Source organism: Tarenaya hassleriana, unplaced genomic scaffold (genome assembly GCF_000463585.1).
Source record: "Tarenaya hassleriana unplaced genomic scaffold, ASM46358v1 Cleome8, whole genome shotgun sequence".
Lineage (NCBI taxonomy): Eukaryota > Viridiplantae > Streptophyta > Magnoliopsida > Brassicales > Cleomaceae > Tarenaya > Tarenaya hassleriana.
The window spans coordinates 3165393-3188015 of record NW_010970490.1 but is presented as its reverse complement, the minus strand read 5'-3'; the positions used below and the strand labels follow the sequence as shown (position 1 = coordinate 3188015).

General features: G+C 41.2%; 6 protein-coding genes across 7 annotated transcripts in view; 4 read left to right on the top strand and 2 right to left on the bottom strand.

Annotated features, from left to right (window-relative positions):
- Positions 1 to 138: 138 nt before the first annotated feature.
- LOC104802723 (ISWI chromatin-remodeling complex ATPase CHR11-like) lies at positions 139 to 6325 on the top strand. The gene is made up of 25 exons (XM_010526456.1): positions 139 to 436; positions 728 to 859; positions 957 to 1063; positions 1222 to 1334; positions 1550 to 1647; positions 1728 to 1907; positions 1987 to 2208; positions 2376 to 2510; positions 2580 to 2862; positions 2951 to 3024; positions 3167 to 3387; positions 3462 to 3549; positions 3625 to 3718; positions 3795 to 3983; positions 4086 to 4120; positions 4225 to 4301; positions 4405 to 4494; positions 4597 to 4666; positions 4764 to 4818; positions 4902 to 4960; positions 5055 to 5220; positions 5313 to 5491; positions 5586 to 5801; positions 5890 to 6002; positions 6116 to 6325. Exons 1-25 carry the CDS (start codon positions 224 to 226, stop codon positions 6117 to 6119), a joined length of 3213 nt encoding a protein of 1070 aa, XP_010524758.1. The 5' UTR covers positions 139 to 223; the 3' UTR covers positions 6120 to 6325.
- A 394-nt stretch (positions 6326 to 6719) lies between these two features.
- Positions 6720 to 8858, top strand: LOC104803106 (ISWI chromatin-remodeling complex ATPase CHR11-like). Its single transcript, XM_010526980.1, has 9 exons — positions 6720 to 6733; positions 7247 to 7316; positions 7414 to 7468; positions 7552 to 7610; positions 7705 to 7870; positions 7963 to 8141; positions 8236 to 8451; positions 8540 to 8652; positions 8766 to 8858. Exons 1-9 carry the CDS (start codon positions 6720 to 6722, stop codon positions 8767 to 8769), a joined length of 876 nt encoding a protein of 291 aa, XP_010525282.1. The 3' UTR covers positions 8770 to 8858.
- LOC104802722 (serine/threonine-protein kinase CDL1-like) lies at positions 8857 to 11575 on the bottom strand. The gene is made up of 5 exons (XM_010526454.1): positions 11191 to 11575; positions 10135 to 10337; positions 9808 to 9997; positions 9289 to 9680; positions 8857 to 9207 (listed from the first exon to the last, which is right to left on the bottom strand). The coding sequence occupies exons 1-5, from the start codon at positions 11309 to 11311 to the stop codon at positions 8857 to 8859; spliced, it is 1257 nt and encodes a 418-aa protein (XP_010524756.1). The 5' UTR covers positions 11312 to 11575.
- Positions 11576 to 13323: 1748 nt separating this feature from the next.
- LOC104802721 (acyl-CoA-binding domain-containing protein 4) lies at positions 13324 to 18308 on the top strand. 2 transcript variants are annotated; one of them, XM_010526453.2, is made up of 17 exons: positions 13324 to 13720; positions 13942 to 14000; positions 14425 to 14506; positions 14621 to 14743; positions 14831 to 14908; positions 14998 to 15102; positions 15466 to 15532; positions 15623 to 15684; positions 15804 to 15943; positions 16102 to 16228; positions 16333 to 16447; positions 16527 to 16615; positions 16720 to 16803; positions 16923 to 17261; positions 17349 to 17855; positions 17943 to 18002; positions 18085 to 18308. In XM_010526453.2, exons 2-17 carry the CDS (start codon positions 13963 to 13965, stop codon positions 18163 to 18165), a joined length of 2097 nt encoding a protein of 698 aa, XP_010524755.1. In that variant the 5' UTR covers positions 13324 to 13720; positions 13942 to 13962; the 3' UTR covers positions 18166 to 18308. The 2 variants fall into 2 exon arrangements, with proteins under 2 accessions (XP_010524755.1, XP_010524754.1); XM_010526452.2 differs by having other exon boundaries at positions 13924 to 14000.
- A 217-nt stretch (positions 18309 to 18525) lies between these two features.
- LOC104802719 (GTP-binding protein OBGC, chloroplastic) lies at positions 18526 to 21790 on the top strand. Its single transcript, XM_010526450.2, has 6 exons — positions 18526 to 19796; positions 20215 to 20488; positions 20581 to 20860; positions 20944 to 21109; positions 21420 to 21528; positions 21611 to 21790. Exons 1-6 carry the CDS (start codon positions 18706 to 18708, stop codon positions 21704 to 21706), a joined length of 2016 nt encoding a protein of 671 aa, XP_010524752.1. The 5' UTR covers positions 18526 to 18705; the 3' UTR covers positions 21707 to 21790.
- Positions 21791 to 21814: 24 nt separating this feature from the next.
- Positions 21815 to 22623, bottom strand: part of LOC104802718 (zinc finger CCCH domain-containing protein 34-like) — a 3527-nt gene continuing 2718 nt past the window's right edge. The window contains exons 8-9 of the mRNA XM_010526449.1: positions 22351 to 22604; positions 21815 to 22262 (exon numbers count right to left, since the gene is read on the bottom strand). Of these exons, the coding sequence (XP_010524751.1) occupies positions 22367 to 22604 (238 nt within the window). The 3' untranslated portion in view covers positions 21815 to 22262; positions 22351 to 22366. The remainder of the gene's footprint in view (positions 22263 to 22350; positions 22605 to 22623) is intronic.

Genomic DNA, 22623 nt, shown 5'->3' with positions numbered 1-22623 from the left:
CTCTTTTTCAGGTGGCGGGAACTCCCTGTCGGGATACGCCACGTGGCACATCGGAGCCGTTCATCTAATCGCTCGAATCAACGGCCATAAATAACTCGATGGCCCTCTTCATTTCAAAACTCGCTCTGTATGTTTTTTAGGATTTTTTTCCACTTTTCTACTAGTCTGAAGCGAAATTGAGGAACCCTATCGATCTCAGGGGAAAAGAGGATCCGGAGAATCCATGGCGAGAACCTCGAAGCGCGAATCTTCTTCCGACGACGACTCCTCGTCCGAGGAGGAGCAGGTTAACGATCAGGTCAACGAAGAGGAAGATGAGGAAGAGCTCGAGGCCGTCGCTCGCTCCGCCGGTTCCGACGAAGAGGCCGCCACCGCCGATGATTCACCTGTGTCTGACGATGAGGCGGGCGCCTCTGCCGATAATGATGCCGAGGAGGGGGGTTTCGCATCTTTAATTATTTCAATGTCAAATCTGTTTTGCTTTAGCGTCTTGTCGTACTGGTAACTTGGGTGTTTCAGCGCTTCATTAGGGTTTCTGCTGGAATTTTTCTGTTGGTGAAAGAAATTCTGTACTGGATGTGTTTGGCATCTAACATTTTGACATAAACTGTAAAGGGTTTTTTGGTAGAAGTAAAATGCATGCTCATGTTCGTTCAATGGGCTAATCCCTGGATGTGGACTTTAGAGATATTGATAACTCATTTGGTGATTTGATTATCAAATGAAGGATGATGAAGATGGAGAGACAGCTGAAATCAGCAAGCGTGAAAAGTCCAGACTTAAAGACATGCAGAAAATGAAGAAGGAGAAGATTCAGAAAATATTGGACGCTCAAAATGCTGCTATAGATGCTGATATGGTGTGTCTGGACTTTGGATTGCAAAATAATCGGGATCTTAGCTGCTTGTGGTTAATGAATTCATGTTTTGACCCACCCTACTCTTTTATATATGCAGAACAACAGCGGGAAAGGGAGATTGAAGTATCTTCTGCAGCAAACGGAGTTATTTGCGCACTTTGCTAAAGGTGATCAATCCTCATCTCAGAAGAAGACAAAAGGAAGGTGTGTTTTCATGTCAGTTCCCTTTCTTAGAAAGGAACTAGTTCTGGGAGTATAGAGCTTTTGGTCTTAAAATACACTATTGTCTTTGTCTAAAGCTTCACTCATGGAATATGTTGGATGAACAATAAATTTACTGGGCTTTATTGTCATTGCTTCAGGGGTCGTCATGCTTCGAAATTAACTGAAGAGGAAGAAGATGAAGAGTGTCTAAAGGAAGAAGAGGACGGTTTATCTGGAGCAGGAAACACACGGTTGGTCACACAGCCATCATGTAAGCTATATTTCCCACCTTTTTAATTTATGAACTTCACATATCCACTTATACACGTTTGGTAGCACAAAGCTTGCCATTGCTGACTATCTAATCTATTGAATGTGCTGGCCCGAAGATACACTTTGATTGACACCTTGCATCAACTCTCATCGTCCTAGCTATTTTATTGGGAGAATATTGGATATCTCATCTTCTTACTTTCCATTGTGCAGGTATCCAGGGAAAGATGAGAGATTACCAACTAGCTGGTTTAAACTGGCTCATTCGGCTGTACGAGAATGGCATAAATGGAATTCTTGCTGATGAAATGGTTAGCCACTGCTCCTATGTATCTAAATAACGTATTTTCAGTTAGTATTTGATGTTAACAGTTATTATTATGTTATCCAGGGTCTGGGGAAGACACTACAAACAATTTCTTTGTTGGGTTACTTGCATGAGTACAGAGGAATTACTGGTCCTCACATGGTAGTTGCCCCAAAATCGACTCTTGGTAATTGGATGAATGAAATACGCCGTTTTTGTCCTGTCCTGCGCGCTGTGAAGTTCCTTGGCAATCCTGAGGAAAGGGTAAGTGCGAATCCTGTCATAAAAGTGGTCTTTTTAGTTCTATTGGTGAGGATGCTGAAGCGCTTCTTAAATAATCCAGAGGTATATTCGCGAAGAGCTGTTAGTTGCTGGGAAGTTTGATGTCTGTGTCACAAGCTTTGAGATGGCTATTAAAGAGAAGTCAGCCTTGCGTCGTTTTAGCTGGCGTTATATCATCATTGATGAAGCACATCGTATCAAGAATGAAAATTCACTTCTCTCAAAAACCATGAGATTGTATAACACCAATTATCGGCTTCTTATAACTGGGACCCCCCTTCAGGTATTTATTCCATTGGGAATTTTTTAGATACTGAATTCTTGTATTTAATTGCTTGTACTGGAAAAATTTTTCCTTGTATGTCTTTCTGCGATTGACCGATTTGCTTCCTCTTTTAGACAATGTTGTGTTTGTCGCAGTATCTTATAATCCTTGTTCCTTCCGTGCAGAATAATCTTCATGAACTTTGGGCTCTTCTCAATTTTCTTCTGCCTGAGATTTTTAGTTCAGCTGAGACTTTTGATGAATGGTTTCAAATTTCTGGTGACAGTGACCAGCAGGAAGTTGTTCAGCAGCTTCATAAGGTATGTATTTTTCTTGATATTGAGTTCAATCTTGTTTTAATTGCTCAGTCACTTACAGATATCTTTTAGGTTCTTCGGCCGTTTCTTCTTCGGAGATTGAAATCAGATGTTGAGAAAGGTTTGCCTCCAAAAAAGGAGACAATTCTCAAAGTTGGCATGTCTCAGATGCAAAAACAATATTACAAGGCATTGTTGCAGAAGGATCTTGAAGTAATCAATGCTGGTGGAGAACGCAAACGTCTGTTGAACATAGCAATGCAATTGCGTAAATGCTGTAACCATCCTTATCTCTTCCAGGGTGCAGAACCTGGTCCCCCTTATACCACAGGAGATCATCTTATAACAAATGCAGGTAAGTCTTACCTTCATATCAGTCCTTTTGATTAATGTGGGGATGGCTGTGTTTGAAGTATGACAATACATTTGTTTCTTGTTTTCAGGTAAGATGGTTCTTTTGGATAAGTTGCTTCCGAAGTTGAAGGAACGTGATTCAAGGGTCCTAATATTTTCTCAGGTAAAACTGCCACTAGATAGCGCCAAAGAATCTCCTCTTTCTGTCGATGTCTTCTTTGTTTCCCCTCTTTTAGCAAAGTGTGTGAAGTGTTGGTCTTTCTCGTGTCATGTATAGTCTAACCTTCTTACTCACCCAATATCAGATGACTAGGCTTTTGGATATCCTTGAAGATTATTTGATGTATCGAGGTTATCAGTACTGTCGTATTGATGGAAATACTGGTGGTGAAGAACGAGATGCTTCCATAGAAGCCTTCAACAAGCCAGGAAGTGAGAAATTTGTTTTCTTGTTATCTACTCGAGCTGGAGGGCTTGGTATCAATCTTGCTACTGCAGATGTTGTGATCCTTTATGATAGTGATTGGTTAGCCTTTTTTCCTTTCTGTCGTAGTATATGCCTTCTTTTTCATGTTTGACAATGCTGGTGGATTGTGGCAGGAACCCCCAAGTCGATCTGCAAGCACAGGACCGTGCCCATAGGATTGGTCAAAAGAAAGAAGTTCAAGTGTTTCGGTTCTGCACAGAGGTTTGAATCTTGTCTTGCTTGTCAAGTAAGAGTTGCCATGGACATTTGAATTAACTCTTTATTTCTTGTTTACAGTATGCTATTGAAGAGAAAGTAATCGAAAGAGCTTATAAGAAGTTGGCACTTGATGCTCTAGTGATTCAACAAGGGCGTTTGGCAGAACAGAAAAGTACGTGTTTCTATATCAAGCCTTTTCTTGTGCATAAAGTTTCCTCTGATTGACTAATACCTTTTCTTTATGACAGCTGTTAATAAAGATGAGTTGCTTCAAATGGTGAGGTTTGGTGCTGAAATGGTGTTCAGTTCTAAAGACAGCACAATTACAGATGAGGATATAGACAGAATCATTGCTAAAGGAGAAGAAGCAACGGCTGAACTTGATGCCAAGATGAAGAAGTTCACTGAAGATGCAATACAGTTTAAAATGGATGACAGTAAGTGCATCACTAACCATTCTTTTTTCTTTTATGTGGTGATTCCCTTGCATGGCGGCCATTGAAGTGTTCAAATAATCTTATTATGTGGTTCTGTTGCAGGTGCTGATTTTTATGATTTCGATGATGACAATAAGGTGAATCTTGGATGCATTTTATTGAATAGATCAAGCTTTTGTTTCCTGCAATAGTAATCATGTACATTATTTTAAACAGTTTTCCTTTTAATTTTGCTCTGTAGGATGAGAACAAGTTTGATTTCAAAAAGATTGTGACCGAAAATTGGAATGATCCGCCTAAGAGAGAGAGAAAGCGCAAGTAAACGTCACTTCTGCCTCATACATCGTGTGGTCATCTTTGTTTAGCTAACCATTCTGTAACGTGAAAATTTCCCCGTTTTTGCTTGCTCCACCCTCTTCAGTTATTCTGAGTCGGAATACTTCAAGCAAACATTGCGGCAAGGGGCTCCAGCCAAACCCAAGGAACCTAGAATTCCACGCATGCCCCAATTGTGAGTATATGAAGAACTCCCATTTACGATTATGAACTTTTCCCCTCTGCCGAATGGTATCCTCACGCGCTAGAAAAATCATTTTTGTTGTGAATTATGCAGGCATGATTTCCAGTTCTTTAACATTCAGAGACTGACTGAGTTGTACGAAAAGGAAGTGCGTCACCTCATGGTGGGTATTTATTTTTGTTAGGATAAGTTCACCATCTGATTCTGTTAAACAGAGTTTTGGGCTGATGAAAAAGTTGTCTTCACTTTGATTGTTTCAGCAAGCTCATCAGAAAAATCAGGTGAAAGAGACAATCGATGTTGATGAACCAGAAGGTCAGCTCAGTTGTTTAGTCTGCTGCTATCTTTTTAGACATGGTTTTCTTCAATCTATTACTGATCAAGAAATGTATCCTTAGAAGGGGGAGACCCATTAACTGCTGAAGAGGTGGAAGAAAAGGAAAGGTTATTGGAAGAGGCAAGTGTTACTATTTGATGTTATTATTTGGGAAAGACATTTTGAGTTGTTGGTAAGTTTGATGAATTCTAACATGATGTTAAAAACTTCTCAGGGTTTCTCGACTTGGAGTAGAAGAGACTTCAACACCTTCCTAAGGGCTTGTGAGAAGTATGGCCGGAATGACATCAAAAGCATTGCCACAGAGATGGAAGGGAAAACAGAGGAAGAGGTTGAACGATATGCCAAAGCTTTTAAAGAACGATACAAGGAGCTGAACGGTTAGTAACTTCACGGGGGTTTTGGCTTATATGGCTCTTTGTCATGGCTTAGAATTACTGCTTATATTATTTCCCCAATGTGAAACTTGTAGATTATGACAGAATCATCAAGAATATTGAAAGGGGAGAGGCAAGGATTTCTAGGAAAGATGAAATCATGAAAGCCATCGGGAAGAAACTGGACCGTTACAAGAACCCGTGGCTCGAACTGAAGGTTCAGTATGGTCAGAACAAAGGAAAGCTGTACAATGAAGACTGCGATCGATTCATGGTCTGATAATCTATCTTTCTATCCACACTCTATCCAAGTCAAATGTTTTTGTGAATATTGACCCTCAGGGATCTTTTCAAAAAAAAAAAAACAGATATGCATGGTTCACAAGCTCGGGTACGGGAACTGGGATGAGCTGAAGGCGGCGTTCAGGACATCGCCCTTGTTCAGGTTCGACTGGTTTGTGAAATCACGAACGACCCAGGAACTCGCGAGGAGGTGCGACACTCTCATCCGACTCATCGAGAAAGAGAACCAAGAGTTTGACGAGAGAGAAAGGCAAGCCCGTAAAGAGAAGAAGCTTGCAAAGGTGAAAGAAAGACATATTTCTCCGTAATAGTTTCCAATGACTTGGCATGGAAAAGTTCAATGCTTTTTTCTCGTTTGTATATTGTCAGAGTGGGACGACGCCATTGAAGAGAGGAGCTTCAGGAAGGCAAGCAATGGAAGGGCCTTCGTCCTTGAAGAAACGAAAGCAGCTCTCCATGGATGACTTTGTGAGCTCTGCTAGGTAATCACAATGCCCTCATTAATCATATCCCTTTAATTTTATGAGATAATTTTTTAGATCCATTTTTTTGTTTATTTGATTTGTGATCTTATTAATCTGCTGGCTATTGCAAGGTGAGCGGCGGAAATGACATCAATTGTCATCGTATTGACGACATTACTTGGGAGGTCATTCTTTCTGAATCCATGATTGTTCACTTCAATTTTAGAACCCTAATTTGTAAGACGTTTTGTACAAATTATATCATTAGGATTGACTTGAGCTCTGTAAGCCCTGCTTGTTACATTTATTATTATTATTATTATTATTATTATTATGTGGCAGCGCAATTTCTGAAAATACAAATAGCAAAACGAAAATTTAGAGCCTTTTATTTGTTTTCTTAAAAGTAATAGTTTCGGGATTTGATTCGAAATTTTAACGTTTCGGTTTAGAAATATTTTATTCAATATTCTAAAATTTGTATCTTTCGTATGTTTCGGTTCTGGTTTCGGATAAACTAGATGTTTTGCCTCTAGTTTTTGCTAAAATATTTAATTTTTTAAAAAAAATTATTTTTCAAGAATTTTATAAAATTCGTTTTCTATAAAAAATATGGAGTGAATGGTACGGTTAAAAAAAAAATCGAAATCTTTACTTCGATACGATTCGGTTTCTAAAAACCAAACCAAAACGTTGACCCTTAACCTTGGCAAACATTTTTTTTGTACTTCTAAAATGGTTATTATGAAGTAAAAACATTTCTTTTTCTTTTCTTCCTCCCTCACCACAAACAAAACCTCGATCGCTCTTGTTTCCTTTCTGCAGCTTCAGACAACAACATTGAAGAATCTCTCTTTCTACACTTTCTGACAGAACAGAACACTTCAATATCGTTTTTCATTCCCTTTATTTTCTCTGCAGATGATTTCCCTTCCCTAACCTTTTTTATCCTCTGAGGGCTTTTTAATTTATGAACTTCACATATCCCTTTCATGCACTGCGACTTCCTCCTCGGCCGTCTCCTAACCCCCCAAACAAAAAAAAAGAGACAAATTTCATTCATTTGTACTGTCAAAGCTGGGAGCATTACTACAGTCTCTCTCCCTCTCCCTCCAGTTCTCTCCCCACACCTTTGCCCCCGCCACCCCTCTCCCGACCCTCCCCGGACTGTCTCCTCCCACATCACCTAACCCCCAATTCCTCCCTCTGCCGAATGGTATCCTCACGCGCTAGAAAAATCATTTTTGTTGTGAATTATGCAGGCATGATTTCCAGTTCTTTAACATTCAGAGACTGACTGAGTTGTACGAAAAGGAAGTGCGTCACCTCATGGTGGGTATTTATTTTTGTTAGGATAAGTTCACCATCTGATTCTGTTAAACAGAGTTTTGGGCTGATGAAAAAGTTGTCTTCACTTTGATTGTTTCAGCAAGCTCATCAGAAAAATCAGGTGAAAGAGACAATCGATGTTGATGAACCAGAAGGTCAGCTCAGTTGTTTAGTCTGCTGCTATCTTTTTAGACATGGTTTTCTTCAATCTATTACTGATCAAGAAATGTATCCTTAGAAGGGGGAGACCCATTAACTGCTGAAGAGGTGGAAGAAAAGGAAAGGTTATTGGAAGAGGCAAGTGTTACTATTTGATGTTATTATTTGGGAAAGACATTTTGAGTTGTTGGTAAGTTTGATGAATTCTAACATGATGTTAAAAACTTCTCAGGGTTTCTCGACTTGGAGTAGAAGAGACTTCAACACCTTCCTAAGGGCTTGTGAGAAGTATGGCCGGAATGACATCAAAAGCATTGCCACAGAGATGGAAGGGAAAACAGAGGAAGAGGTTGAACGATATGCCAAAGCTTTTAAAGAACGATACAAGGAGCTGAACGGTTAGTAACTTCACGGGGGTTTTGGCTTATATGGCTCTTTGTCATGGCTTAGAATTACTGCTTATATTATTTCCCCAATGTGAAACTTGTAGATTATGACAGAATCATCAAGAATATTGAAAGGGGAGAGGCAAGGATTTCTAGGAAAGATGAAATCATGAAAGCCATCGGGAAGAAACTGGACCGTTACAAGAACCCGTGGCTCGAACTGAAGGTTCAGTATGGTCAGAACAAAGGAAAGCTGTACAATGAAGACTGCGATCGATTCATGGTCTGATAATCTATCTTTCTATCCACACTCTATCCAAGTCAAATGTTTTTGTGAATATTGACCCTCAGGGATCTTTTCAAAAAAAAAAAAACAGATATGCATGGTTCACAAGCTCGGGTACGGGAACTGGGATGAGCTGAAGGCGGCGTTCAGGACATCGCCCTTGTTCAGGTTCGACTGGTTTGTGAAATCACGAACGACCCAGGAACTCGCGAGGAGGTGCGACACTCTCATCCGACTCATCGAGAAAGAGAACCAAGAGTTTGACGAGAGAGAAAGGCAAGCCCGTAAAGAGAAGAAGCTTGCAAAGGTGAAAGAAAGACATATTTCTCCGTAATAGTTTCCAATGACTTGGCATGGAAAAGTTCAATGCTTTTTTCTCGTTTGTATATTGTCAGAGTGGGACGACGCCATTGAAGAGAGGAGCTTCAGGAAGGCAAGCAATGGAAGGGCCTTCGTCCTTGAAGAAACGAAAGCAGCTCTCCATGGATGACTTTGTGAGCTCTGCTAGGTAATCACAATGCCCTCATTAATCATATCCCTTTAATTTTATGAGATAATTTTTTAGATCCATTTTTTTGTTTATTTGATTTGTGATCTTATTAATCTGCTGGCTATTGCAAGGTGAGCGGCGGAAATGACATCAATTGTCATCGTATTGACGACATTACTTGGGAGGTCATTCTTTCTGAATCCATGATTGTTCACTTCAATTTTAGTCCCGTCTCCTGAAGTTCGGTGAGTTTCTGTGTGTGGATGGTGAGCTGAGACGGCTACGGGTATCTGTTCCCGGGCTGTCCAGGCCGCTGCCCCCATACTCATACCGCGTCCTTATCAAAGGCGGGCCCCCACCTCTGCTGTATGCGTTCGGGTCGTATGTTTGGGTTGCTAAGTACGTCAGAGCCGTGACCACGTCGCCTATGAGCGGCCTCGTGGATGCTTGTTCCTGCAGACACATTGCCGCTACTGCAAGTGCCTGATATAGACCTCGCATTGGGTATCTCCCTTGCAGCAACGGGTCCGCCATCTTCGGGAACTTCTTCCGGTCCTTGAATAGCGGCCTCGCCTGTTAACATCCCGAGACCCGACAGAACCAGATGTGAATAATCAGACAAGATTATAACCAGGTGGGATTATGACAACTCACCCATGCAACAAGGTTGTGCTCTCCCGGCGCTCGGGTATTATCAATGGCCTTGCGGCCCGTGATGAGCTCGAGAAACACAACTCCGAAGCTATAGACATCGGACTTCAAGGTGAGTTGGCCGGTCATGGCATATTCCGGTGCACAATAACCGTAAGTGCCCATCACACGGGTCGAGACGTGCGTTTTATCACCGACTGGCCCCAGTTTCGCCAGCCCGAAATCAGATAACTTCGGGTGATAGCCTTCCCCGAGAAGTATGTTCGATGACTTGAAATCCCGGTAGATCACTGGAGGGTTAGCTTTGTCGTGCAGGTACTCCAGCCCCTTTGCCGCCCCTGCAGCTATTTTCATCCTCGTATTCCAGTCGAGAGGTTCTGTATCCGGCGGAAGATCTGATAACCAAGTCTAAATTACTGCATACAACTATTACAGTGCTAATACTATCATTTTTTATACTTCAAAGCTAAAGATTAGATGACAGATTCACCAAAAATATCATCTTTACATTAAAGTTCTTACCATGAAGATGATCCTCCAATGATCCAAGAGGCATGTACTCATAAACAAGAAGACGTTGATCGCCATCAGCGCAATAACCGATCAAATTCACAAGATTAGGATGGTGCAAGAGGCTCAGCATTAGAACCTCTACAAGAAACTCTCTGTTCCCTTGTAGGCCATTCCGGTCAAGCTGTTTAACCGCAACTGTCTGCAGGATATAACCGTACCATGTCTAGGTAAACATTACAGCTGAAAGAGAGGGAAAAGATTCTAAATCGTTTAAAAGATGAAAGTAAATTACAAAACTTTTTAAACGCTGATCTCATTTCAATTCCGACACTTGACCTGTCCTGTACTCTCGAGACGACCCTTGTAAACACGTCCAAATCCCCCTTCACCCAGAAGGCATTCCGGTCTAAAGCACTTAGTGGCAGCTGCCAACTCTCGGAAGGTAAACGTCTGCGCAGCGATATGTGCTGTCGATCCGTCTTTTGGAACGGTCACCTCCTTCTTCTTGTGTTCGGAACCTCCGTTACATTTTGATTTGTCTACAAAAGGGAAACATGAAGAGTACATCACTACTTGCCATTTCAAAATCATTATTTCCTCTACTCGTGTAAAACATAACTACAACTGGAAGTTGGTTAAAACATTTGAACATCGGAGAGCAAGCAGAAACTCAATCAAATTCCAACAAAATTCAGATTCAAATAGCAGAATCAAATTAAACCTAAATATTTTCATGTTCAAATGTTGGCGATAACTTAAACCGTCATGAGTTTCAGGTTCAAAGTTCAAACAGAGAAATCGAATCTGGGTATAGTGACTATCAGACTAAAAGAGACAAATGGGTTTAAACCCTAATGAGTTTCAAATCAGACAGCAGTATTCACTTTGTTCTTGCCTAATGATGTCCAAAAGTACATAAAACCGGCCTTTTTTGCCTACGAAACAGTCGAATCTTCAGCTCCAGATCAGTTTAAACCTTTACAACTTCCATTTTTATGATTCTTGGGCTTGTCATATAGCATTCAGAACTCTCTTTATTCATGTCCTAATGCACTCCATATCTGGTGAACTGACCACACTTTCAATCTAGAATCTACGCCTGAGAATTATGAACGAGATAGAGCATAATTCGAAACTGGATTAATCAAATCAAACCGAAACTGCCAAAACTCAAAAGATACCTGGAATAAAAATTCCAGAAACTCCACAGACATAAAATTCCAGAAACTGTCATAGATGAACGAGATCAGAAACATCAACATTTCGTTCCAAACGACAGCAAATCATCATCAAGGCTCCGACTTTTCAGAAACCCAAATATCAAATCGATCTAGAACACGAAAATTGAACAGATCCCACCATAAAAACTGACGAAAGTGAAGCGAATTTCACCTGAGCTGGCATGGTGGGACTGAGCAACTGAGCCGTCTTTAGCTGAAGCGTCCTTCCTCACTGTTTCTTGGGCAGCACCGTCCTTCGCCGAAGATCCGAAGCACGGGTAACACCCACTCATATCCGAAGACAAGTCCTCCGAGCAATCGAAATTCAAAAACCCTACCGACAAAAAATCGAACTCGAGAATCGGAACTCTTCTGCTCAGCACATCCCTGAATATTCACTGTACCCCCAGAGGATAAAATCGAAAAACAGCTTCGAGCATTTTCAACGCATCTCTTCCTCTCTCTCTCTCTCTCTCTCTCTCTCTCTCTCTCTCTCTGATCTTTGGAGAGAGAGATCGAGGCGAGAGGCGGATCACCAAATCGAGGGAAAAAAATGATGTGGGTGCTACGCAATAAGAGAAGGGAAGGTAAAAGAAATGGAATTTAATTAAATGATTTCTAAAAAAAATTTAAAAAAAAAGAAATTAAGGGAATAATTATCCGTTAAACTGTGAGGTTAATTTTTAATGATATGCGTAATCTTCTATTCTTTTGGATTTTACACATACGAATACGATTATTATACAGATAATGTTGCCTTCGCTTAATTTATAATATATTCTTTCACTCCTATTCTTAAAAAAGTATTAAAAATTTGTTTATGATATTTAAAGCTTTGTATTTTTTTAAATGGTGTATAATGCATATGGAATGATCATTTCGTAAAGAATTTAAATTTAATATAAAATAATTTTAAAAAATCAAAATCTTTTTATTTAATAAAAAGTTGACTACATATTGAATGGAGATCTAATATTAAAACCGACATAATTTTTAAATTCAAATCTTAAAACAACTAAAATAAAGTACGAACACACACACATATATATATATATAACCAATACGGAGAATTTGCATACGAAATATTAATTTATGTTTGATTTACTTTACGTGAATAATATTCCTCATGCAAAAACATGATACGATACTATTAATCCAATTGAATTTTATCGCCATGTTTTCATTATATTAAATTTTAAATTTAAAAAAAAATTCCAAAACTAATAAAAAGACGTTTATACAAATTCAAATAAAAATATTTGTTGAGCATATAAAGAAAATGGGAAAATGGGTGTGAGATAGCCTGAATGAATACGAAAATATAAGTTTGACAATTTTATTTTTTAGCAATTTAACTATTTTAAGAATAATCTAAGCAATGAAACGAAATCAATAACACTAACTATATCATATATATATATATGGGTGATCAAGGGAACATCGATATGTATATATATGTGGTTAATACTTTTTAAAGTCGGTTGGATTATATTTTATTCGGATCGGTTAGATTATTTAATTATTAACCAAATAAATCACAATTAAATTGTTTTGATGGAATAAATTACTAATTATGTTAGTTCTGTTTGCTATATTTATTTAATCTCTTCACCTTTTTCCTTTATATCAGAAAATACAAATGGATAAGAAAAAATATTAAAAAACATAAAACCAGTCAATATATCTTTTTCCTTAGTATATTGTATTTGTATCGTAGACATGCGTAATATTGCGTAAATGTTTAGCAACACATTTTAACATGCGTCAATACAATAAAGAAATTTATTTATTTAAAAAATCTTTTATTTTATTTTATTTTAAATATTTTCGACCTCCCTGAACAGATAAATGTTCTAATGTACAGGATTTATATCTTCACGTTCTTCCTCGAAAAGCTTAAACATATGAAATCAGGTTACAATCGTAATTAATCAGTGCTAATTGCACGTAACTTGTTAATAAAATTAGGTGTTCCTTCACGGAGGATTCACATATTATTGATAAACTATCCAACAAATACAAGTAATGTATGGTTTCTTATTCTTTAGCATTTTAAAATATATATATATATATATATATATATATATATATATATATATTTCAAAATAATTTCGACTCGGACATCGAAATCAAAGCAAAATTCGAGATGACTGTCAGTATCAGTATTATTAATTATTTAAATAATTCGCGGGAAATAGCGACGGTGGGACCCAGGGTTTATGACGCGCGCATTAAATATCTCGGCGAACTCAAAGAACACTCTACGGAAACAGACAAAACATGTCGCCATAACTCCAAGAACACAACGGTCATTTCTCTCTCTCTCTCTCCGTTTGGATTCTACTACCTACTCGTTCGGTAAAACTTGCCCAGATCTCCCAAAAGATTCGTCCTTTTCCTGCTAAAGACACCATTTTTGTTCTTTAATCTTCGATTAAGGACAAAAACATAATCCCGCAAGGAAATCAATCATTCAATCTCCCGATCAACCCGTGACTTGTCCCAGCTGCAGCTTACGACCCATTACGACGTCGTTTGGTGCTCGGAGTACGTCGTCTTCGTTTCTAGTTGTGGTGTGGATATGGCTTGTGTTTTCTTGATCCCCTCGCCCATTTTTCTTGTTTCTTGCCGTTTTCTTGGGTTTTCTCCGTAACCAAACAGGGTGCTAGCGTACAGTTGATTCGTTGTCTCCTCAGATTTGGGTCAGCTCCTCTTCTATGGCTCTTTTAGTTACTCCCACTTACTGGATTCTCTTCTAACATTTCTGCTTAGCCCAGATTTTGCGAGCGATATTCGTCAATTGAGCATCATTCTTCATATTGTTCCACTCCGAAATTTCATCTTTCTCGTTGTTGGGTATTGTAAGAAGATTGATAATGCGGCTTTTTCACCTCTGCAATTTTAGGGTTTCTCCTTTTTTTAGGGTTCCGAGCATTGGATCGAAATGTTCAGCTTTTCTCGCAGGCGGACCAAACTTGGCAGGTTAGTTCCCTAATCACCTTTTTCTCTATCGATTCTTCTGAAAGTTTGGAACTTTTTTTGCTTCTCTTTCCATTTTCAAAAAGCGTTACTAGTTAGTGTTACAGTAACTACAAAAAGTTCATGTAATAAGTTTTCTGGTTCAGATTACTGGGCTTTCCTCACTCCTTTGAATCATCCCAGCCTTACCCAATTCACCCAAATCTTTGATCCTGTTAAAGTTGCATCTTTAGGTTGATTCAGGACCATGCAATGGATGTTTCTTTCTCCTGTAAAGTTTTTTTTGTTTGGAGAATGGATATCAATTCAATTGGTTATTCCCCATATATCAGTGTGATCAAGCATCAAACTTGTTTGTGCAATCTAGTTTTTTAGTATACTTTGATCTGATACGCTGCTGTTTCTGAATATTGGTGTAACTGATCAGAGTTAAGAAGGTGCAGCTTTCGGATTCTGCTTCGGGTAGAGCGAGTCCCTTGAGGCAGACCAAACGCGTAAACAACTCTACCGTAAGAAATCTATGAACCTTCCTTACTTTGTGTTTCTAGCAGCATATACACATCTATACGTGTGTATATATATTATGTATGTATCTCGTTGTAAAGAAAAATATGACGATGCAGAATGAAGGTGCTGAAACTGAAGCTCGTCACTCGGATGAACTCGACTTCCAGTCCCCGCCAGGGAATGCAGAGAATTGGATGGTGCTGTCTGTTGGCGGGGAGAAACCTTCTCCCCGATTCAATGTACGGATTCCTCGGTCCAAAGTTCGGTATAACGAACAAAATCTTCAAACTTTGTGAAAAAGAAAAACACGCTTCCTTTTTATATAGCACGCAGCCGCAGCAATTGGGAACAAAATGATAGTAGTTGGTGGAGAATCCGGGAATGGCCTGTTGGACGATGTACAGGTAAAATATCGGTAAACGAGTAAATACATAACAATGATCGATTAATATGCTATTTGACGGATTCTTGTCATTGATTTTTTCGGGCTTAGGTGCTGAACTTTGATACATTTACATGGGCCGCGGCTTCTTCCAAGGTTTACTTATCACCAAGCAGTCTACCTCTGAAGATCCCTGCATGGAAGGGTCACTGTCTGGTATTTGCAAGAAGCTTAAATTTAAAGCCTTTAGTTCTCTTTGTGCGTAGCTCATTTTTTCGTTTTCTCGGTATTACCTAACCATAAATGCTTGTTTTTGTGTAATGAAATGTCTTAAGAGTCTGTTTTCTAGCTCTTAGTGTGATTTAAACTCGTAAATTTTTTTAAGAGTTTGCTTCTCGGGTCAGTGATGTCACTTGGAACTTAATGTCTCGAGAAGCGGTAGTTCTAGGTTCGGGTCCTGATGCTTTCGGGTTCTTGATGTTACCCCGAATGCTCATCGGTCTAGTGAAAACGTTTTTGGGTTCAACCAATATGGATAGTTGTGTTTCTGTCTTGGTCTGAATCTAAAATCATTGTCAGGTTTCTTGGGGTAAAAAAGTGCTTCTGGTTGGAGGGAAAACTGAACCTTGCAGCGATAGAGTTTCAGGTCTCGATTTTTTTCGGTCTGTGTTACTCTTTCGGCTTATGTAATGGATCCAAAAACGGACTACGCTTCATCGGGTTTATATATGTGCAGTGTGGGCATTTGACACAGACTCGGAGTGTTGGTCATTAATGGAGGCGAAAGGGGAAATACCGGTATGTTCTACTTCTGTCATAAGTCTCAAACCGCATTTAGACATGGTCTGAATCCCGCTTTCGAGATTTTTTTTTGTGAGGTAAGTTTATCTCGAAACTCAGGAGACTAAAAACTGCAGGCTGCCCGAAGTGGTCACACAGTGGTGAGGGCAAGTTCGGTATTGATTCTTTTCGGGGGCGAGGATTCAAAGAAGAGGAAGCTAAACGATCTTCACATGTTTGATCTCAAGTCCTCAACATGGCTTCCTCTCAATTGCACGTAATATTCATCGAAACATCTGAAAACTGAATAATCGCATCGTTTTAAAATTCCGTTTTCGCTGTTCTTTTGCTTCAACGAGCTGATTTGAATGATCGAAAGCTCGATCTCATAGCCAGTATAGCATTTCCAGTCATTGACATGGTTTACTGAAACAGAGGAACACGGCCTTGCGCGAGATCAAACCATGTAGCCACGCTGTTCGACGACAAGATCCTGTTTGTTTTCGGAGGATCAGCGAAGAACAGAACGCTGAATGACTTGTACTCGCTCGACTTTGAAACTGTATGTTATCTTGGCTAAGTAGTAATTCACAATCATTGATCCTTATCGTGCCTAATATATTTCTCCGTCGTTTTCTCTTTCTCGGGTTTTTTCTCTGCTACCAGATGGTTTGGTCAAGAATAAAGATTCGGGGATTTCACCCGTCCCCTAGAGCGGGTAGCTGTGGAGTCCTTTGTGGGACTAAATGGTTCATAGTTGGAGGTGGAAGCAGGAAGAAGAGTAAGCGAAATACTCGAGATGAGTTTTTTCGGGTACCCGAGATATTGTTAAGCCATTTGTTGCGTTTTTGTCTGGGCAGGGCACCCGGAGACAGTAGTCTTCGACATTCTGAAAGCCGAGTGGTCTGTAGCCAGCGTGTCGTCTCAATCTTCCGTTGCTGCGAACAAGGTAGAAGTAATTCTTGATCGTGCCCTACGAGAAAGCGCGATTCTCGGGTTTAGATGTTTACAGAAATCGAATTTCCATATGAATGTTGTTACGATTTCCGACAGGGGTTTAGCCTGGTTCTTCTGCAACACAAGGACAAGGATTTCCTCGTAGCGTTCGGGGGAACGAGAAAAGAGCCTTCGTATCAGGTTTGGTCATTATACCGTCTTATCCAAAATCTCAGGTTTTCTTGGTACTTTCTGCATCTTAGAATCGTTTATTTATATCGAAAGGCTTGATATTTCTCTGTTTTTTTCCGAATCGAAAGGTTGAAGCCCTTATCGTTGACAAGAACAAGAATGAATCTCCAGTGTGTCCGCAAACTGCGAAGAAAAAACACGGTAGTCGTCTGTTTGGGAAACGTTCGTCCTCCGCAGGTTTAGCCGATGAACCGAGCAAAGGCTCTTCTCAGAGGCTGATTGATTCAGTGGCTAGACAGAAACTCGCCTCAGCGATCGAGGAGCACGGCTCGGGACGCAGATCCTTGTCTGAGATAGCATTCGTTGATCAGAATCCATCCTCGGGAAATGTCTCTCTGCGAAAACAGTTCAACAACGAAGAAGAATACAGGGCGGTAATTGAAGAAGAAGAACTTCCTCTTCCTCGGGTACTTATGGATATCCTGTTTCGTTCGGATGCAAATGCTTTGTGTTTCGTGTTTGTTAACGTATCTGTAATCCTGTGTCTGTTTCAGACAGCGGACGATAGAACACACATCAACAACAGCGGCGGGGCTAATAAAATCACCTCCGAGAAGACGCCTTCCATGTCCTCAGACCGTGAATTCTCCTCGAACCTCCAGAAGCAATGTCCCGAAACCTTTCCCATGGAAAACGCCGATGGGATATTCCTCGAGACGGATACCAGTCTGGCATCATCGTCCAGCGTTTACCAATTCCACGAGGCGAAAATGGCGGCTCTTATAAGGAGGAACGGAATTCTGGAGGGACAGCTTACAGCAGCATTGGCTGGACGTGAGGCAGCTGAGAGAAATCTTTCCGTAGCTATGAGAACCAAACAAGAGACGGAGAAAAAGCTAGCGGACGCCATGAGAGAGGTAGAGCTGATGAAGGAGAAGCTCACAGGCTTAGAATTAGCACAAGAGGAGGCGAACAGTTTGTCAAACATGGTTCATTCGGATAACGTGAGGCTTGAGCACGATGTCGCGTTTCTGAAAGCTGTTCTCGACGATACCCAGAAGGTAAAAGTGTACAAGATCGAAACTTTTTTCCGTTTCGGGATCTGGGTTTCGTTAACAGAATCGATTCTGGCTGCGTGTGTTTATTAGGAGTTGCATTCGACAAGAGGAGTTCTGGCAGGAGAAAGAGCGAGGGCGTTCCAGTTGCAGGTTCGGCTTCTGGTTTCGTGTTTTTCCGACATTCTTACAAAGATCTTAATCTTAATCTCTGTGTTTAATGGGTTTGATTTAGGTCGAGGTGTTTCATCTGAAGCAAAGGTTACAGTCTCTGGAGAACAGAGCAGCTACGCCCAGAAAGCCTTTCCATGTCTAAGAAGAGACAAAGATTGATTCTGTGTCGAATCCTATGAACGTTTGGAACAATGTACAGAATTTGCGAAGTAATATCCAAGATTCCATTATATATTCGAACCAGATTTTCACCAAGAAATATGAAAAAAGACATTTTCTTGGAGAGATTATAAGACATATTTCGATTTAATACTTTCTTTCATCTGCGTCGAGGTGTCGAGGCTGTACATCGTCGAATCAGGCAGAACCCGACAACCTTAATCGATTCTACGCAGCAGAAACGTTAGCCTCTGAATCCAGTCGGAGACTTTAACCTCTAAAATCGAAGACGACAGCGAACCAGAGCTTCCATGGCAGCCAGAGTTTCCCCCTTCTGCTGTTAAGTCCCCAAAGTTCACCAAAAGTTTCCCTTTAGCCCCCGTAACTCCCTACTTATTATGAAAATTCCATAAAAGTTTATAAGGTTACAGTTTGATACCTTAAGTGGCAAGAAGAAACCCGCAAAACTCAAAAGCCCGTTGGATATTTTCTCCCGTTTTCCCGAGAAACTAACATCGAAAAAATGGCGTCCATATCCATTAACTTCTTGTTCACTCCTCAAGCTCTAGCTCGACCCAGGATTCGGAAGATCTCCGCGAAGCCTGCTAAGGTCCCTGGTAGAACCCGAAACCCTAGAAATGGAAATCGCCATCGCCACGTCGAGCTAAAATCGCGCGACGACGATAGACCTCAGCCCGCCCCCATCGCCGGTGGCGAAGCCACTACCTATACCCGTCTTCCTCCCAGGGAAGATTTTTCCGATTTCCCTCTTCCAACTTCTTCTATCGGGTTCTCTGAAGAAGTGAAGCTATCCGGGTCCGATGTTGCGAGGGTCGAGAAAAAAATCGAACTTTTGGGAGAAGAAGACGATGATGACAATGAAGAAGAAGAAAACGATGCAGAAAACGATGAGGAAATCTGGGGAAATTACCGAAGGGCTGATGTGTTTGAAGGAAACTCGGGTTCTTATGACGAGGATGAAGAAGATGAAGACTACGAAGACGAGGTGTTCGACTATACTGATGAAACAACAATGGCTACTAACGAGAGTGAAGATCACGACAGTGGGAGATTAGGGTTTGAGGATGGCGAAATGGTAAATATCTCCGAAGAAGAAGTTAATGGCGAAGGCATTGAGGCGAAGGAGAAAGGTGTGCCAGCGGTAATGCGGTGTTTCGACAGAGCAAAGATATACGTCAAAGCCGGGGACGGGGGCAATGGCGTAATGGCGTTTAGACGGGAAAAGTATGTTCCTTTAGGCGGCCCATCTGGAGGAGACGGTGGGAGAGGAGGAAATGTGTATGTAGAGGTGGATGGATCGATGAATTCGCTCTTGCCATTTCGTAACAGCGTGCATTTCAGGGCGGGAAGAGGGGGACATGGTCAGGGAAAGATGCAGAATGGGGCCAAAGGAGAGGATGTGGTGGTGAAGGTGGCTCCAGGGACGGTGGTGAGGGAGGCAGGAAAGGAGGAAGTGCTTCTGGAATTGCTGAATCCCGGGCAACGGGCATTGCTGTTACCTGGCGGGAGAGGTGGGAGAGGGAATGCCTCGTTTAAATCGGGAACGAATAAGGCGCCAAGAATTGCTGAGAACGGCGAGGAAGGTCCAGAGATGTGAGTGTGTTTGGTTCTGTCTGAAGTTGTTTTGAGTTTTGGGGATCGGTTTTAGTTGATGGGTTAGTTCCGGATAGAGTCTAATTGCTTAGGACACTGAGAATTCTGGCAATCTATGAGGATTTCTTGAATCTTTCTTCACAGACTCTGCACTTAGTAGTGGTTGTGCTGTTCTTCATTCTGAATTTATTTAAACTTTTGGATCAGTTTTGGTTCCTTCGTTAAATTCGTAGATGAATAGTCTTAGATGTTGAATGTTACTACTCATTACACAATATTTTCATGCCGGTGCACAACTGCACGAAACCCTCTCAGATCCATTGCTCATAGTTACGATCTCATTGTTCCACAAAGTTCTAATGCTGAAACCTGCATTTACGTATTTGGATTGTTACTTAATACCCATGATTTGTGTTAGGTGGCTGGAACTGGAGCTGAAACTTGTTGCAGATGTCGGGATAGTGGGCGCACCAAATGCCGGAAAAAGCACACTTCTGAGCGTGATAAGTGCTGCACAGCCAAACATAGCGAATTACCCCTTCACGACCTTACTTCCCAATCTTGGCGTTGTTTCTTTTGACTACGATTCTACAATGGTGGTTGCAGATTTGCCCGGTTTGCTCGAAGGAGCACATAAGGGCTTCGGTTTAGGCCATGAGTTTCTCCGGCACACTGAGAGATGCTCGGCACTGGTATTGTATTGTATTGTCTTCCAAAGTTGAAGAATTTTTTACTTTTTCTTGTACTGGTTGATATCCTCGATCTTATCTTTTGGTGTGTTAAGGTTCATGTCGTGGATGGTTCGGCTCCACAACCAGAAATGGAGTTTGAAGCTGTTCGTCTCGAACTGGAACTCTTCAATCCCGAACTATCTGAAAAGCCTTTCGTCGTGGCTTTCAACAAAATGGACCTACCCGATGCATACGAGAAGTGGCCATTGTTTGAGGAAAGGCTCCGAGCCCGTGGGATCGAGCCCTTCTGCATGAGTGCAGTTCAACAGAACGGCACACATGAAGTCATCTGTGCTGCATATGAACTCCTGAAGAAGTACAAAGAAGCCGAAGGTTAGGCAACAATTGAAATATGAATGTCGGGTTTCAGATTATCCGAATCTAGGCGTAATGATGTTTTCTGATTCGGGTTTTAGGTGGGTCGGATAAAGCGAGTTGGAACCTGAACCATGTAGCCGAGAAGATAACTATGCAGCGACGAGCAGCAATCAACGAGTTTGAGATCGAACATGACCGGAGCACCCGAACTTGGCATGTCACAGGAGCTGGACTGCAACGGTTCGTTCAGATGACAAATTGGCGGTGCGTTCTCTCACCATCTGTCCATTTCCATCTCCGTATCCAAAGGCTTAAAAATTCAGCACCGTTTTCGAAAATGATAGCTCGAATTGGTAGTGAAAAGTTTCGATCTTTTCGTTGAAATTGTGCCATGGAGTTTCAAAGAGGAACATTTCCAGAATGCCCATATTGGAACTTCGCAGTTTGGAAGATCCCCGAGGGTTTAGGGCAGTTAGGAACCTTCCTGGTCCGAACCTTCGTTAACCGGAAAACCCGACAAATGTTTCCATCTGTCGACAGAGTTTAACGATCATCGGACCCGAGTTCTTGACAGGTACGTGGATTCAGACAAAAGATTCCAGCAAGTGCTGGAGGCGTGTGGAGTGAACAAAACACTGATGAACATGGGCGTGAAAGAAGGCGACACAGTTATTGTCGGAGAGGTTTGTGTAATGATGATAGTTAGGGTTCATGTTTGTTTGTTTTTTTGTTATGATGGATGTCTCATGATGTGGTCTGAAACAGATGGAGATGGTGTGGCATGACTCTCCCAATGGCTCAAGCCCTTCTGGTTCGAACCATGGCTCCACCGACTCCATTCGATGGCCCCAGTGGAAGTGATTCTTGAAATTATACGCTCTCCCATGTCGGATTAAATCATTTTTTACGTCGATTAATTCGCAATATTTTGCACGATGATTTAAATCCGAAGGCGATAAATACAAAAAATGCAAACTAAACCACCCACGAAGTAAATTATAATTTCATTACAAAAGAGAGAAGCATTCTCATGCTTCGGTTCGAAATGATAACCGAATCTTATAACATTTCTACAAACCGAATCTCTTTTTAATAAATAAAATAAAAACTTTACCCCTGAGATCCGTTTCTGCAGTCTTTCTTGTTCTTGCTAGGAAGCTTAGCTTCGTTACCAGATTCAGTAATCTTTCGAAAGAATAATAGTAACTGGGGGTGGATTTCTACGAATCGGGCTTCTGTAAATAAAGGCCATTTATTATTTACTCGCTCTCCAAAAACTGACAGAGAGAGAGAGAGAGATGGCCGTGGCAGAGAGACCTAAGAGGAGATATGTCCAAAGCAGTGAACACAGAGACCGGAGTTTCGGTTTCCGATTCCCTTTCCGTCGACCCAAAAACCAGAAACCAGTTTCATGTTCCTGAGTTCACCATGTTTAACCAGAACAAAAGGAAAGGGTGAGGAGATTATATATATATGTAGAGAGAGAGAGAGAGAGAGAGATTTGCCTTTGAATTTAGCCACTCAGCTTGAACTCCGAGGCTCTAAGCTACTGCCACTTAGCTCTGGACGGCTCAGACCACCGTTCCGGGAAGAAACAGTGGCAGGCACAACAGTCTCGGAGTCGCTTGTTCTGGTCTTTGGGGAGACAATTTCTTTGCTCGAACTTGAGATTGGCGATGGGGCTAATGTCCCGAGTGAGGACCCGATATGATAGGGTGCGGCTGCCATGTCGGCGAGGGGAGAGGCAGAGGGGGTGTAACTGAGCGAGTCCATGGAGT

What these genes read in the sequence shown, in the direction of transcription:
- LOC104802723 (XM_010526456.1), top strand. Translation starts at nt 224, where the DNA reads ATGGCGAGAACCTCGAAGCGCGAATCTTCTTCCGACGACGACTCCTCG. An exon ending in CCGATAATGATGCCGAGGAG is followed by an intron (nt 437 to 727) that starts GGGGGTTTCGCA and finishes TATCAAATGAAG; the next exon opens with GATGATGAAGATGGAGAGAC. An exon ending in GCGTTTGGCAGAACAGAAAA is followed by an intron (nt 3,719 to 3,794) that starts GTACGTGTTTCT and finishes TCTTTATGACAG; the next exon opens with CTGTTAATAAAGATGAGTTG.
- LOC104803106 (XM_010526980.1), top strand. An exon ending in CGATGTTGATGAACCAGAAG is followed by an intron (nt 7,469 to 7,551) that starts GTCAGCTCAGTT and finishes ATGTATCCTTAG; the next exon opens with AAGGGGGAGACCCATTAACT. An exon ending in AAGACTGCGATCGATTCATG is followed by an intron (nt 8,142 to 8,235) that starts GTCTGATAATCT and finishes AAAAAAAAACAG; the next exon opens with ATATGCATGGTTCACAAGCT.
- LOC104802722 (XM_010526454.1), bottom strand. Translation starts at nt 11,311, where the DNA reads ATGAGTGGGTGTTACCCGTGCTTCGGATCTTCGGCGAAGGACGGTGCT. An exon ending in ATTGGAGGATCATCTTCATG is followed by an intron (nt 9,681 to 9,807) that starts GTAAGAACTTTA and finishes CTTGGTTATCAG; the next exon opens with ATCTTCCGCCGGATACAGAA. An exon ending in AGCACAACCTTGTTGCATGG is followed by an intron (nt 9,208 to 9,288) that starts GTGAGTTGTCAT and finishes GGATGTTAACAG; the next exon opens with GCGAGGCCGCTATTCAAGGA.
- LOC104802721 (XM_010526453.2), top strand. Translation starts at nt 13,963, where the DNA reads ATGTTCAGCTTTTCTCGCAGGCGGACCAAACTTGGCAG. An exon ending in AGGCGAAAGGGGAAATACCG is followed by an intron (nt 15,685 to 15,803) that starts GTATGTTCTACT and finishes TAAAAACTGCAG; the next exon opens with GCTGCCCGAAGTGGTCACAC. An exon ending in AGGTGGAAGCAGGAAGAAGA is followed by an intron (nt 16,448 to 16,526) that starts GTAAGCGAAATA and finishes TTGTCTGGGCAG; the next exon opens with GGCACCCGGAGACAGTAGTC.
- LOC104802719 (XM_010526450.2), top strand. Translation starts at nt 18,706, where the DNA reads ATGGCGTCCATATCCATTAACTTCTTGTTCACTCCTCAAGCTCTAGCT. An exon ending in GGCGAGGAAGGTCCAGAGAT is followed by an intron (nt 19,797 to 20,214) that starts GTGAGTGTGTTT and finishes GATTTGTGTTAG; the next exon opens with GTGGCTGGAACTGGAGCTGA. An exon ending in CTGAGAGATGCTCGGCACTG is followed by an intron (nt 20,489 to 20,580) that starts GTATTGTATTGT and finishes TGGTGTGTTAAG; the next exon opens with GTTCATGTCGTGGATGGTTC.